Source organism: Capra hircus, chromosome 18 (assembly GCF_001704415.2).
Source record: "Capra hircus breed San Clemente chromosome 18, ASM170441v1, whole genome shotgun sequence".
Classification (NCBI taxonomy): domain Eukaryota; kingdom Metazoa; phylum Chordata; class Mammalia; order Artiodactyla; family Bovidae; genus Capra; species Capra hircus.
In genome coordinates, this window is record NC_030825.1 from 56,450,419 (window position 1) to 56,463,430 (window position 13,012).

At 47.7% G+C, this 13,012-nt stretch overlaps 1 protein-coding gene and 1 long non-coding RNA gene across 3 annotated transcripts in view; one reads left to right on the forward strand and one right to left on the reverse strand.

Moving 5' to 3' along the window:
- LOC106503135 overlaps window positions 1-1,270 on the forward strand; it is a 12,473-nt gene extending 11,203 nt beyond the window's left edge. The window contains exon 4 of the long non-coding RNA XR_001296802.2: window positions 1,188-1,270. This is a non-coding gene — a long non-coding RNA (uncharacterized LOC106503135). The remainder of the gene's footprint in view (window positions 1-1,187) is intronic.
- The window catches only part of HSD17B14 (hydroxysteroid 17-beta dehydrogenase 14), an 18,775-nt gene extending 5,939 nt beyond the window's left edge, over window positions 1-12,836 (reverse strand). The window contains exons 1-5 of one of the 2 annotated variants that reach the window (XM_018062744.1): window positions 12,564-12,836; window positions 12,022-12,060; window positions 11,750-11,832; window positions 11,178-11,244; window positions 6,948-7,039 (exon numbers count right to left, since the gene is read on the reverse strand). In XM_018062744.1, the coding sequence (XP_017918233.1) occupies window positions 6,948-7,039; window positions 11,178-11,244; window positions 11,750-11,832; window positions 12,022-12,060; window positions 12,564-12,651 (369 nt within the window). In that variant the 5' untranslated portion in view covers window positions 12,652-12,836. The remainder of the gene's footprint in view (window positions 1-6,947; window positions 7,040-11,177; window positions 11,245-11,749; window positions 11,833-12,021; window positions 12,061-12,563) is intronic. The other variant, XM_018062745.1, reaches the window with a different exon arrangement.

Below are 13,012 nucleotides of genomic sequence, written 5' to 3' on the forward strand. Positions count from 1 at the left end.
ATGGTCCAGTGGCTAAGACTCATGGCATGAGGGCATGGGTTCAATCCCTGGTCAGGGAGCTAGATCCCTCATGCCACGGCTAAGACTCAGCACTGCCAAATAAACAGATAAATATTTTAAAAAATAAATAAAGGGCTTGCAAGGGATGCTGGTGGTGATGATGATGATGGTGATGAAGGTAATAATGATGATGGTGGGAGGATGATGGCAATGATGATGAAGGTGGTCATGATAATGATGGTAAATGATGAGGATGGTGGTGATGGTGGTCATCATGGTGACGATGGCTATGATGAGGTTAATGATGATGAAGATGGCGATGGCAGTCGTGGTGATGGTTATAACGACAGTGATGGCAAGGGCAGCAACTTATGCATGCTTCTTTGCAATAGGCACTGGGATAGAGGCAAGAACAAGCAGACAAAAGTCTCTGCCCTCTGAAAAACCAGATGCAATGGGCAGACTTTGGAGCTTGGTGTGAACAAGTCAACTGTTATTAATAATAAGACATTTGGAAACATCTAGGTGAATTTAAATAGGGCTTGGGCATTCAATGGTATTAAGAAATTACTGTTCATTTTCTTAGGAGATCTAATAGTAATTTGGTCATGTAAAAAAGTCTTAATTTTTAACATGAAGTCAAATTTTTCATTGTTAATCTTGCTTTCTTTTTTCTTTTTTTTTTTTTTGCCACCCTAAGCCACTTGTGGGAGTTTTAGTTCCCTGACCAGGGATGGAACCTGGGCTCTTGTCAGTGAAAGCACTGAGTCCTAACCACTGCACCACCAGGGAATTCCCTAAATGTATTTTTAAATTAAAACAATATTTGGCTTTCCTTTGCCTCTTGGGAGTGGGGGGTAACTCTTGGGTTTATGTTTCTCTGTGACTCCCAGAGTGTCCCCAGGGAGTGGCCCCCACTTGCCCTGGTGGTAACTTGCATGGTGATACCCTTCATTGGCTCCCTGACAACTACTCCCCAGGCTGAAGACAGCGATTCAAGGGATCGCTTTCCATCCACCCTGCCCTTCAATCCCCACCTAGGCTCTGCTTCTGGGGGAACCCCAGCTAACACAGGTGATGATAAGAATTCTAAAAATCTGAATAAGAAAGTTTCAAGATTAGCTAAGACCATGGTATCAATGTTAGTCTTACTGTGATTTCATAAAAGAATGTTCTTTTGATTTTAGGAAATACCCTCCAAAGCACTATGGGTAAAGAGGCGTCATATGTATACATGCGGGCTCAGTTATGTCTTTGCGACCCCATGGACTGTAGCTCGCCAGGCTCTTCTGTCCATGGAATTCTCCAGGCAAGACTACTGGAGTACCATTTCTTCAGGGAATCTTCCCAACCCAGAGGTAGAACCCAAGTCTCTTGTAGCTCCTGCATTGGCAAACGGATTCTTCAACACTTGCCCCACTGGGAAGCCCTCAAAATAGATTGCAACTTATTCCCAAATACAGAGATAGAAGGATATAGCAAATGTGGTTTAAAAAAAAAAAAGTGTTAACAACGGGGAGTCTGGATATACAGGAATTCTCTGTACTATCCGGGAAATATTCTGTAAGTCTTAAGTTATGTCAAAATAAAACTAAATGTTCTAACACATTGGTAGTATTCATGAAATTCTTACTAATGAAATTATATGATGTCCGGGTAGGGGACGGTAGAAGGCAATGGATACAACGAGCTTAACAAAATGTTTCTAATATAATTGGACTTCCTTGAAGATCAGTGGTTAAGACTTCCTGGTCAGGGAAGTTTCACATGTTACACGATGTGGCCAAAAATCAATAAAATACATTTACCTTGCCAAATATTTATAATTGCTAAAGGCAAATGGAGATGGAGAATTTCCTGGTCTGAAAATCCACCTGGGTGGTTTCTGCCCCAGGGCCTTTGCTACGCTTTTGGCAAGCAAAACGTCCTGTTTCTCTACTCCCTTCGCTTCCTTTCAAAGTTCAGCTCAAACGTTAACCTTTCCCTTCTACTCCTCCCAGGCTTCACTTGCCCAATATGTGTACCAGAGACCACAGACGGAGGAGCCACAAGAAACAGAAATGGAGCAAGATTCACAGTAACAATGATACCTTGCAGAGAGTAACCTGGGTGCCAGGCATGTTCTAAGGGTTTTGTGGGTATTAATTTAATCATATTCAATCCTCAGGACAACCCTGTGAATTAGCTAATGCTATTTAGCTTCCTACTACAGATGAGAAAACCTAGATCCAGAGAGACCGAGTAACTTGCCCAGTGTTACAAGCAAGAAGTGATAGCGAACCCCGGGCAGGCAGACGCCAGATCTAGACCCTCAGCGGTCTCCGCACCAGCCTGTCACAGGTGAGTCAGGAGAAGGAGACCCAAGAGGGAGAGCTTGGGACTGGTAGAGCCAGGCCGCATCTGGCTGACTATTGCCCTCCCGGTGGGCCCAGCTGGCCAAATTTCCAGGAGAAACCAGAAAACCGGTTATATATGAGAAATTTATCTCTCCCTTTTTAAAATGCTGATAGCTAAGGAGGGAGGGAGAGAAAGAAAAAAAATATATATATATAGGGCTTCCCTGGTGGGGCTCAGTGGTAAAGAATCCACCTGCCAATGCAGAAAACACAGGTTCAGTCCCTGGTCTGGGAAGATCCCCCATGCTGTGGAGCAATTAAGCCTTCATGCTGCAACTACTGAAGCCCGAGGAACCTAGAGCCCGCGCTCAGCACCAGAAGCCACTGCAGTGAGAGGCCCCGCTCACAACCACTACAGAGTAGTCCCCACTCTCCACCACTAAAGAAAAGCCTGAGCACAGCCAAAAAAATTTAACTAAATTAAAAATATGTATATATGCACACACATATCCTTTACGGCCTGTGATTTATGGCTGTCTTACTGTACAGAGGTACTAATCTTCCTCTTATTACTATTATTATTATGCCATGCCCCACAGCTTTCAGGGTCTTAGTTCCCAGACCAAGGATTAACCCCACACCCTCGACAATGAAATCACAGAGTCCTAACCACTGGACCGTCAGGGAACTCTGGCTGTGCTTAGTCAATCAGTCATGTCCCACTCTCTCTGACCCCATGGACTGTACCCTGCCAGGCTCCTCTGTGCATAGGGATTCTTCAGGCAAGAATACTGGAGTGGGTTGCCATGCCCTTCTTCAGGGAATCTTTCCAACCCAGGGATCGAACCCAGGTCTCCTGCGTTGCAGGCAGTTTCTTTACTGGTCTAAACTACCAGGGAAGCCCAAGAATACTGGGGTGGGTAGCCTATCCCTTCTCCAGGGGATCTTCTTGACCCAGGAATCAAACCAGTGTCTCCTGCATTTCAGGCGGATTCTTCACCAGCTGAGCTAGGCACCAATCTTAGAACCTGAACAGAAATTGGGGACAGGAGCCAAGGCTGACTGGTTGAGCAACAGATTATCCAGTTTCCCCGGGGCTATTTCACCTGTATCTCTGACAGGATCTGGAGAGCACCTGAGCATCCCCACACAGGTGACCCCTGGCCCACAGAGTGGGCCTGTGCCCTCTGATTATTTTGTGTGTGGTTTTTTTAAAATATTTACTTATTTGGCTGTGCCAGGTCTTAGTTACGTCACACGGGATATTTTAGTTGGGGCCTGTGGGATCTAGTTCCTTGATGAAGGATGGGATGTGGGCCACCTATATTGGAGGTGTGGAGTCTTAGCCCCTGGACCACCAGGGAAGTTCCAGTTTACAGGTTTTGGTTTTGTTTTTGTTTTTTTCTGAGCTCCTTTAGCCTTGGGCTAGCGGGCTCCAAACTGATGTCTTCAAGCCTCAACCCCTGCCCTAGGTGCAGGGCTCCCACGTGGGCATCTGGTTAGCATTTCTCATTCAACAGTCCCCAGGCTGTGTACTTCTCCCCCGGCTTTCCCAGGGCAGTGGATGGCCACACACTTCTGCCAGTTGCTGGGGATGGGGGTGAGGGAAACAAATGAATCAGAAACAAACTGCACCGCCCCTTTCTTTGGCAAATCAGCCCCCACATCTAGTCTACTATAAGGAAATCTTTACAAGTCCACCATGATACTGCATACAGAATCGGACCGTTTCTCACCAGATCTACCAGACTATTGGCCTCCAACATCACCTCCTTGGGCCTGGACCACCCCATCATCACCTGCTCACTGGCTTCGAGGCCTCCGCCCTCGCGCCCCACTCTGTTCCCCACGTGGCCACCAGATGGCACAATATCCCACTTACAGCAGTTCGAGTTCCTCTGCCCTGAACACTCTATGGCTCCTGGCTCAGTTCAGTTCAGTCATTCAGTTGTGTCCGACTCTTTGCCACCCCATGGGCTGCAGCACGCCATGCTTCCCTGTCCATCACCAACTCCTGGAGCTTGCTCAAACTCCTTTCCATCGAGTCGGTGATGTCATCCTACCATGTCATCCTCTGCCATCCCCTTCTCCTCCTGCCTTCAATCTTTCCCACTGGCAGGGTCTTTTCCAGTGAGTCAGTTCTTCGCATCAGGTGGCCAAAGTACTGGAGCTTCAGCTTCAGCATCAGTCCTTCCGGTGACTATTCAGGATTGATTTCCTTTAGGACTGACTGGTTTGATCTCCTTGCAGTCCAAGGGACTCTCAAGAGTCTTCTCCAGCACCACAGTTCAAAAGCATCAATTCTTTGGCGCTCAGCTTTCTTTATGGTCCAACTATCACAACCATACATGACTACTGGAAAAACCATAGCTTTGACTGTATGGACCTATGTCGGCAAAGTAATGTCTCTGCTTTTTAATATGCTGTCTAGGTTGGTCACAGCTTTTCTTCCAAGGAGCAAGCATCTTTTAATTTCATGGCTGCAGTCACCATCTGCAATGATTTTGGAGCCCAAGAAAATAAATGGCTCCTGGCTCGGTCAGTGTCAAAGCCAAGTCCCCTCTGTGGTTTCCCAAGCCCCATCATGATCTGCGGTCAACTTCTGTCCTCTCCCTGCTTCGCCTGTGTCGTCCAACTCCCTTCTCACTGTAGATTCCCACCCCGGGGCCTTTGCACTGGCTGTTCCTCTGCTAGATGGCAATTGCTCACACACCTCCTTGGGGGCTTGACTCAAATGTCACCTCTTAGAGAAGCCTTCTGACTACCTACGCTGTCTAAAAGAGCACACGGATACACACGCACGAACAAAAAACGAACAAAACCTTATCTGGTAAAGATTACACTGAATTGTTTACAGGTGAAATACGATATCTGAGATTTACTTCCGTAGTGGTTCAAATGGTAAAGAATCTGCCTGTAATGCAAGAGATCTGAGTTCCGTCCTTGAGCTGGGAAGATTCCCTGGAAAAGGAAATGGCAATCCAGTATTCCTGCCTGGAGAATTCTATAGACAAAGGAGCCTGGCCGGGCTACAGTCCATAGGGTTGCGAAGAGTTGGACACAACTGAGCCACTAACACTTTCACTTTTCACTCCAGAAAAGATAAAAGAAACAAGTGAGGCGTCGACAAGAAGCAAGAATGGTAGAATACTGGCTGTTAGCTCTGGGTGATGGGTATGTGGGTTCAGTAATATTAATACGATTCTGTTTCCATGTGTGCTTGTAAAATGCCACAAGAAAAAGTTTTATAACATAGCATTTACACTTGCCCGTACTTCTTGATCCCCTTACCTCCCTTCACTTTTTGGCACAGCACTTATCACTCCCTGACGTTATATCATATTTCCTGGCTTACTGTCTGTCTCCCCCATGAGAATATTGGCTCCCCAGGGTCACAGCTCTTTGTCTGTTTCGCTGCACGGCCAGTGCTTAGCATGTGTCTGGTGCTAAATAAATGTTTGTTGAGTGAGTGAATACAGAAGTATTATGATGGGGAATTCTCTGGTGGTCCAGTGGTTAGGACTCCAAGTTTCCACGGCAGGGGGCATGGGTTCAATCTCTGGTTGGGAAAATCAGATCCTGCAAGCTGCTAAGTAGCCCCCCCCAAATGTATTATGATAAAAAATAGATGTAATAAATTAATTAAATTTTATTTATTTTATTTACTAATGATGGGGCTCCCCCTTGGAAGTCCAGTGGTTCACCTTCCAATGCAGGGGGTGAGGGTTTGACCTCGGTCAGAGAGCTAAGATCCCACATGCCTATGTTTGGCCAAAAAAAAACAAACATAAAGCAGAAGCAATACTGCACCAAATTCAATGAAGACTTTTTAAATGGTCTACATTAAAAAAAAAAAAAGCCTTAGCAAAAATGAGAGTAAACTATAATCTTAAAAAATACCTTGATGAAAATAAGCTGTTATCATAGAGAATGAACATATAGGTGTGAAAGTGAAAGTCGCTGAGTTGCATCCGACTCTTTGCAACCCCGTGGACTCTACAGTCCATGGGATTCTCCAGGCCAGAATACTGGAGTGGGTAGCCTTTCTCTTCTCAAGGGGATCTTCCCGACCCAGGAATTGAACCGGGGTCTCTTGAATTGCAGGTGGATTCTGTCCCAGCTGAGCTACCAGGGAAGCCCCATATAGGCATAGATGCCACATTAGCAAGGATGATTGGGAAGGGCCTTTCTGAAGATGTGGTATTTGAACTGAGTCGGCAAATAGGAGGCGGTTATAGCAAGCTTCAGAGCAAAGGCATACAGGTAGAGGGGGGATGCTCTTTCCTCCTAATAGCTATTCGTTGGATGGCAAAGCTGTATCTGTCTATTACTGACTCTTTGTCCCAACCCCTCCCATATCCTTAACATTCCTCACCACACCATGCTGGATGGTGCTGGAAGGTTCCTAAGAAGATGGGGCTATGTAGCCAACACGGGTAGCTTTGGCTGGATATTGGGATCTGCGGGCATTTCTTTTCTACAAAGAATGGAGCCCTTCTGGAATAAGATCAAAGCAAGGCACAGAAAATATTTGGCTCTTAGACAAAATGGGTCTGACAAGCTCAGGGTCAGGAGGTCACCCAGACCTGGTGGTGGGGACCCCAGCCTCACCTTGGTCAGGGTGTACGTCCCCAGCAGGTTCAGCTCCAGCAGCTGGCGAAAGCCCTGGGCGGAGGTCTCCTCGGGCCACTGTGGGGGTGGGTCTAAGGGTCGGGTGAGAGAGAGACGGATGAGAGGATGAGGGCACCGTGAAGACAGGAGAACAGGAAAGAGAAACAGGCATGGGGGACGGGGGGCTGGTGGGGGGGGCAGAGCGTGGGGGGTGGCAGACGAGAGGGTCAGGGGTCCTGAAGAGGAAAGGGGGCTGCATGATGGTTACTAAAAAAAGAGGCAGTCCAGCTGGGTGAAGAAGATGGAGTTTAGGATTTCCCTGGTGGGCCGGTGGCTAAGAATCCACCTGCCAGTGCAGAGGACATGGGTTCGATCCCTGGCCCAGGAAGATTCCACATGCCCTGGGGCAACCAAGCCCATGGGCTGCAGCTAATGAGCCCCGGCTACAACTGCTGAAGGCCCTGTGCCTAGAGACTGTGCTTCACAAGAGAAGCCACCACCTCACGAGTTGCGAGCCCCTCACCTAGAGAATAGCCCCCTGCTTTCTGAAACTGAAGAAAGCCCTTGCACAGCAACAAAAACACAGCACTGCCAACAAAAATTAATAAAAAGGAATATTTAAGATGTGGTTGATGTGTACACATGGAATATTACTCAGCCTTAAAAAGGAAATGCTGCCGTTTGCCGCAACCTAGAGAATATCATGCTTAGTGAAATGAGTCAGATGGAGAAAGACAAATGCCGTATGACATCACTTGTATGTGGAATCTAACAAATAATATATGCAAAATGGAAACAGACTCAGATATAGAAAACAAACTTGTGGTTACCAAAGGGGTGAAGGAAGGAGGGAGGGACAAATTAGGGGTATACAAGATGAAAAAACAAAAACAGAAGGCTAGTGGTATGCAAACTCCTCCAGATATAAACTACTATGTATAAAATAGATAAGCAACAAGGATATACTCTATAGTACAGGGAATTATAGCCATTATCTTGAAATAACTCACGATGGAGCACAGTCTGTAAAAACATTGAATCACTATGCTGCAAACCTAATACTGTAAATCAACTATACATCAATTAAAAAATTTAAAAGAAGCAACAAAAGAGAAAAAAAAAAAACCTTGAAAGCAGTCACAGGGCCAGAAAACCTGGATTCAAACCTCAACCCTGCCATTTCTTAGCTGTGTGACCTTAGGCAAGTCACTTTGCTTCTGTGTGCCCGTTTGCTCATGTGCGAAATGAGGATAACACCTTGTTCTCGAGCTCAGAAATTTCACAAGTCAATATTTCTGCCTGACACCGAGTACAATAAATGTGTTTGTTAAGTAAACAGAACTGGGTAGATAGTAGAGGGACAGAAAAATCAACATTCAGAAGAAAAGAGGCAGGAAATATAGGTACAAGAACAGGAAAATTAAAAAAAAAAAAAAAACAGGAAAAAATGGACCCCAAACCTTCCAAAGGCTTTAGGAGTCAAAGTGGATGAAGAGGGTCTTCCTTGGAGGTCCAGTGACTAAAGATCCCACACTCCCAATGCTAGGGCTCGATCCCTGGTCAGGGAACTGGATCCCACGTGTGGCAGCTAAGACCTAGCACAGCCAAATAAATAAATATATTATAAAAGTGGATGAAAGGAAAGAGAGATGGGAAACAAGATGATGGACAATTAAGGAAATAGGTATTCCTCCCGGAGACCCAGGGCTTCTGGCTTTGTTTCTTTCAGAAAACAGTTCAGCTTCAGAGAATCTATCCCAGATCCCATATCCAAAACCACCCCTACCATTCTCTAAGCCCTCAATCAGCTTTATCCATTATCACTATGGGACATGCTAATATACACAACCAATTCTCATTCTTCAAGGCAATTATAGTCCACAAAGTCACAGCGAACACTGAAGTAGTGAATAGTGACCCCACTGCTCCTAAGGGGAAATATGTATATATAACATTACATGATAACATATACATACTATGGACTGAATGCTTGTGTCCTCCCCCAGATTTCATACATTCAACTCCTAACTTCAGGGCTTCCCTGGTGGCTCAGTGGTGAAGAATCCACCTGCCAATGCAGGGGACATGGGTTTGATCCCTGATCCGGGAAGATCCCACACGTAGCAGCCCCACCCCTGAGCCTGCGCTCTAGAGCCTGGGAGCCACGACTACTGAAGCCCACTCGCTCTAGAGCCTGTGCTTCACAACAAGAGAAGGCACCACAACGAGAAGCTTGAGCGCTGCACCCAGAAAGTAGCCCCCAGCCTCTGAAACTAGAGAAAAATCCGTGCATCAACAAAGACCCAGCACAGCCTATATATAGATATATAAACTGTTATAAGAAAAGAACCCTAACTTTCAATAAGATGGTATTTGGAGGTGGGGGTCTGTGGGAGTTAAGTCATGAGGATGGAGCCCTCTTGAATGGGATTAGTGTCCTCATAAAAAAGACCCCAGTGAGGCCCTTCATTCCTTCCACCTTAAGCGGGGCCTCACAAGACACCAAATTTGCCTCTGTCTTGATCTTGGATTTCCCAGCCTCCAGAAATAAATGTTCATTGTTTAAGTCAATCTGTCCATGGTATTTCTATTATAGCGGCATGAGCAGACTAAGACAGGACATACATGTGTTATGTGTGTAATGAATAGCGTGCTCCTGCTCAGTCGCATCAGTCATGTCCAACTCTTTGGGATCCCATGGACTGTAGCCCACCAGCTCCTCTGCCCATGGGATTCTCCAGGCAAGAACACTGGAGTGGGTTGCCATGCCTTCCTCCAGGGGATCCTCAGGACCCAAGATTGATCCTGAGTCTCTCAGGTCTCCTGCACAGCATTACAGCTGAGCCACAGGGGAAGACCATATATGCACATATGTATATGTTTACAACTATATGTTTCTCTAACATAGATTATAATCTTAAATCCTCAAAATAATGCGCACTGGTGGACTCATTTATTTTGCAAATAAAGCAATGGAGATTCCGGAGTGTAGCTGACTTGCCTGAGGCTGCCCCACTCCAGGTACCAGAGTTAGGCTTCAAGCCTGTCCAACTAGCCCCAGGGAGGCCTACAAGACACTGCCCTCTTCTGTCTCCACCTCCGGGCATCTCTTTGTTTGAAAGCTGAACTCAGAGGGCAGAGCATCACTTCGTTTGACCTTAGCTGGGAACATGTGCTGCTGGTGACTCAAACTTTTGCCGCTCTGAACTTGTCCACAAATACCCAGAAAGCGCAGTGGGATTCTGAGGTTACAACCCACACCCCCACCAAGTAGGTGAGTTCACAAATACAAAATCTGTGAATAAATTAGTATTAACTATATCTGCCTTTTATTGTCTATTTCCTTACTTTACAATGTGAATCCCATGAGGACAGGAAGTGAAAGTCACTCAGTCGTGTCCGACTCTCTGTGACCCCATGGACTATAGAGTCCATGGAATTCTCCAGGCCAGAATACTGGAGTGGGTACCTTTTCCCTTCTCCAGGGGAATCTTCCCAACACAGGAATCAAACCCAGGTCTCTTGCATTGCAGGCAGATTCTTTACCAACTGAGCTATGAAGACAGGAAAGCTTGGTGGATTTTGCTCACTGCTAAATCTCCAGTCCCTAGGACAGAAGGTGGAGTGCAGTAGATCTCAATAAATATCTGCCGAATGGATCAAGCACACGGAGAGAAAGGAGGAGTATATCTTTAAATCCTTACAAGAGGACAGTGCAGCCCAGAAAGAGGAAGTCAATTGCTCAACGTTGCCCAGCCAAGAAGAAAGGCTTCTTTCTACCACAGTGTGTGATCCCAGTCCAATCAGTTCGCCTCTCTGAGTCTCAGTTTAGCAATATGACGCATTGTTATAAAGGGTAGTCATTAAGTGGATGGCAATTTCTCGTCAAAGCCTCCACACCAAGCCCTATAAACCATGTGTGGAGAATACATCTTCCCAGTATTGGAAAAAGAGAAGGGCCATCAGCCTTGCTTCCTAGGTAAGAAACAGGCTACAAGATGGAAGTTATTCATCCAAGACAGTTCCCATAATTATGAGGCTGTTCAGCACAACGACCCTGTAACGATGATGAGAATGGTCATTTTCATTTTAGAAATGTAGAAATGGATGCAGATAGGACTAAGGGCACAGGCTGGGGAGCACACAGCAGGGGTAGAGCCAGGCTTGGGGTGAGAAGTCAGGAGATGGGTTGACACCAGTGGGGAACGGCCCTCAGGCCTCACGACTCACGGTAGCCAGCATTGTTGACTATGCAATCCAGGTGGCCGAATCGGCGGATGGTCTCAGAAACGAGGGTCTGGGGAGAGAGAGGTCTTCTGAGTGAGTGGTGCTGGCATCAGGTCTTATAGAGCCAAGGGTCCCAAAGGCGAGGTGGGGACAGGAGTCACAGCTGAGGGGCCGGAGCCCAGTGGGCTGGTGACATTCACACTGCGGTCACTACCCTAGAGACCCGGGACTGGAGACAGATGTCAGAGACACTGACTAGACGGAAGGAATGGAAAGTGAGGAAAGAGAAAAGAATCCTGCAAGAATGAGACCCCCTGTGAGGAATGTATTTGTCCCAATCCCCGTGACAGCTGTGACAGAGCCTTGAAAGAGTGGGAGGTAAAAGCAAATCCTCCCAGGAGACACAAGACCTGGTCAGTACAGTTAGGGAAAGCCTTGAAGTGATACTGAGCTGAACGGGGAAAGGCAGAGGGAACAGCATGTGCAAAAGCCTTCGGGGCGGCCAGGGGAGGGGGTTGGTGGGGAGAGAGAACCAACTGGACATGGCGGGTAGTAGAGACAGAAAATACACTCACCCTCACATCTTCCTCCCGAGTCACGTCACAGAGCAGAAAGACAGTGCCAGGAAGCTCTCGCTCCACCGCCCTGCCCCTGGCCTCTGCAGGAAGAGAAGGGCTGGGGGTCTGGACTTCAGAGTCTGAGGGAGGAGGGGGCTGGGAGGCTGAATCCTGGGTCTGAGGGAGGAGGAAGCCAGGGGTTTGGACTCCTGGGTCTATCAGAGGAGGGGTCTGGGGGCCTGGACTCCTCCTGGAGGGTTGGGGATGAGGACTGAGGGACCCTCGCTCACCATCTTTGTCACAGATAACCACCTGGGCACCGCTTTCCACTGAGAATAAGAAAGAAGAGGTTACCCCCCAGCCGACCTTGGCGAAGGCCTCTGCTGACCTCTAGTGGCCACCTACAGCGGGTTGGGCCCGTCTCCCACTCTGCTCCCCTCCTGACCCCAAAGTCTCATGATGACTCCCTAGGACAGAGGGCAGAAGTTTTGACAGATACTCTTCTGGGTTATTCTAGGTGCCTGCTGGGGCTCCGGAGCCTGCCTTCCTGGGTTCCAGAGTAAACCTGAAATCTGCAAGAGACATCGTCCCCCAAACTGCCTGTTTTGCAGAGACAGCTGAGACCACAGAAACGGCGTTTGGAAATATGCCAAAATCTCAGGCCCTAGGCAACCACTGCCTACCTTTTCGTTCACTTTGTAAATCGGATCTTGTAAGATAAGAATCTAGACTCCAGTATAGGACCTACTTTTTCTCACACCCATTAGTTAGCCCTCGGAGGTCCCTCCTCTCCCAGATTCCCAATATTTAGAGCCAGCCAGACCCCACTCACCGAAAGCTCGAACGATCCCGGCTCCTATGCCGCGACCGCCGCCGGTCACGATGACCACCTTCCCAGCATAGCGCGTTCCCGTTGCCATTCTGCCGGACACCGCCTCTCCTCTTTCACTCACTCCGGGCTTCTATCCACCTCCAAAATCGGGTGAGGAAGTGGGGTCAAATCGTAAACAGGGGCCGGATCCTGGAAGCCCGGCCCTGAGGGTGGGGGTGGGGGGCGTTGCCAGGAAAGCCAGAAGCCTGGAAGCCTGGTCCCTCCCTCAGATCCAAGAGTCTGGATGCCCAGACCTTCTTCCCTCAAATTCAGGATTCCTGGCATCCGGCCGCCCTCTGCCCTCGGACCTAAATGTCCAGGTCCCTCGTCTTCCTTCAGACGCAAGAATCCAGGTCCCCATCCCCCTCTTCCCTCAGGCCCAGTACTCCGGACCCTGAGATTTCCTCCTT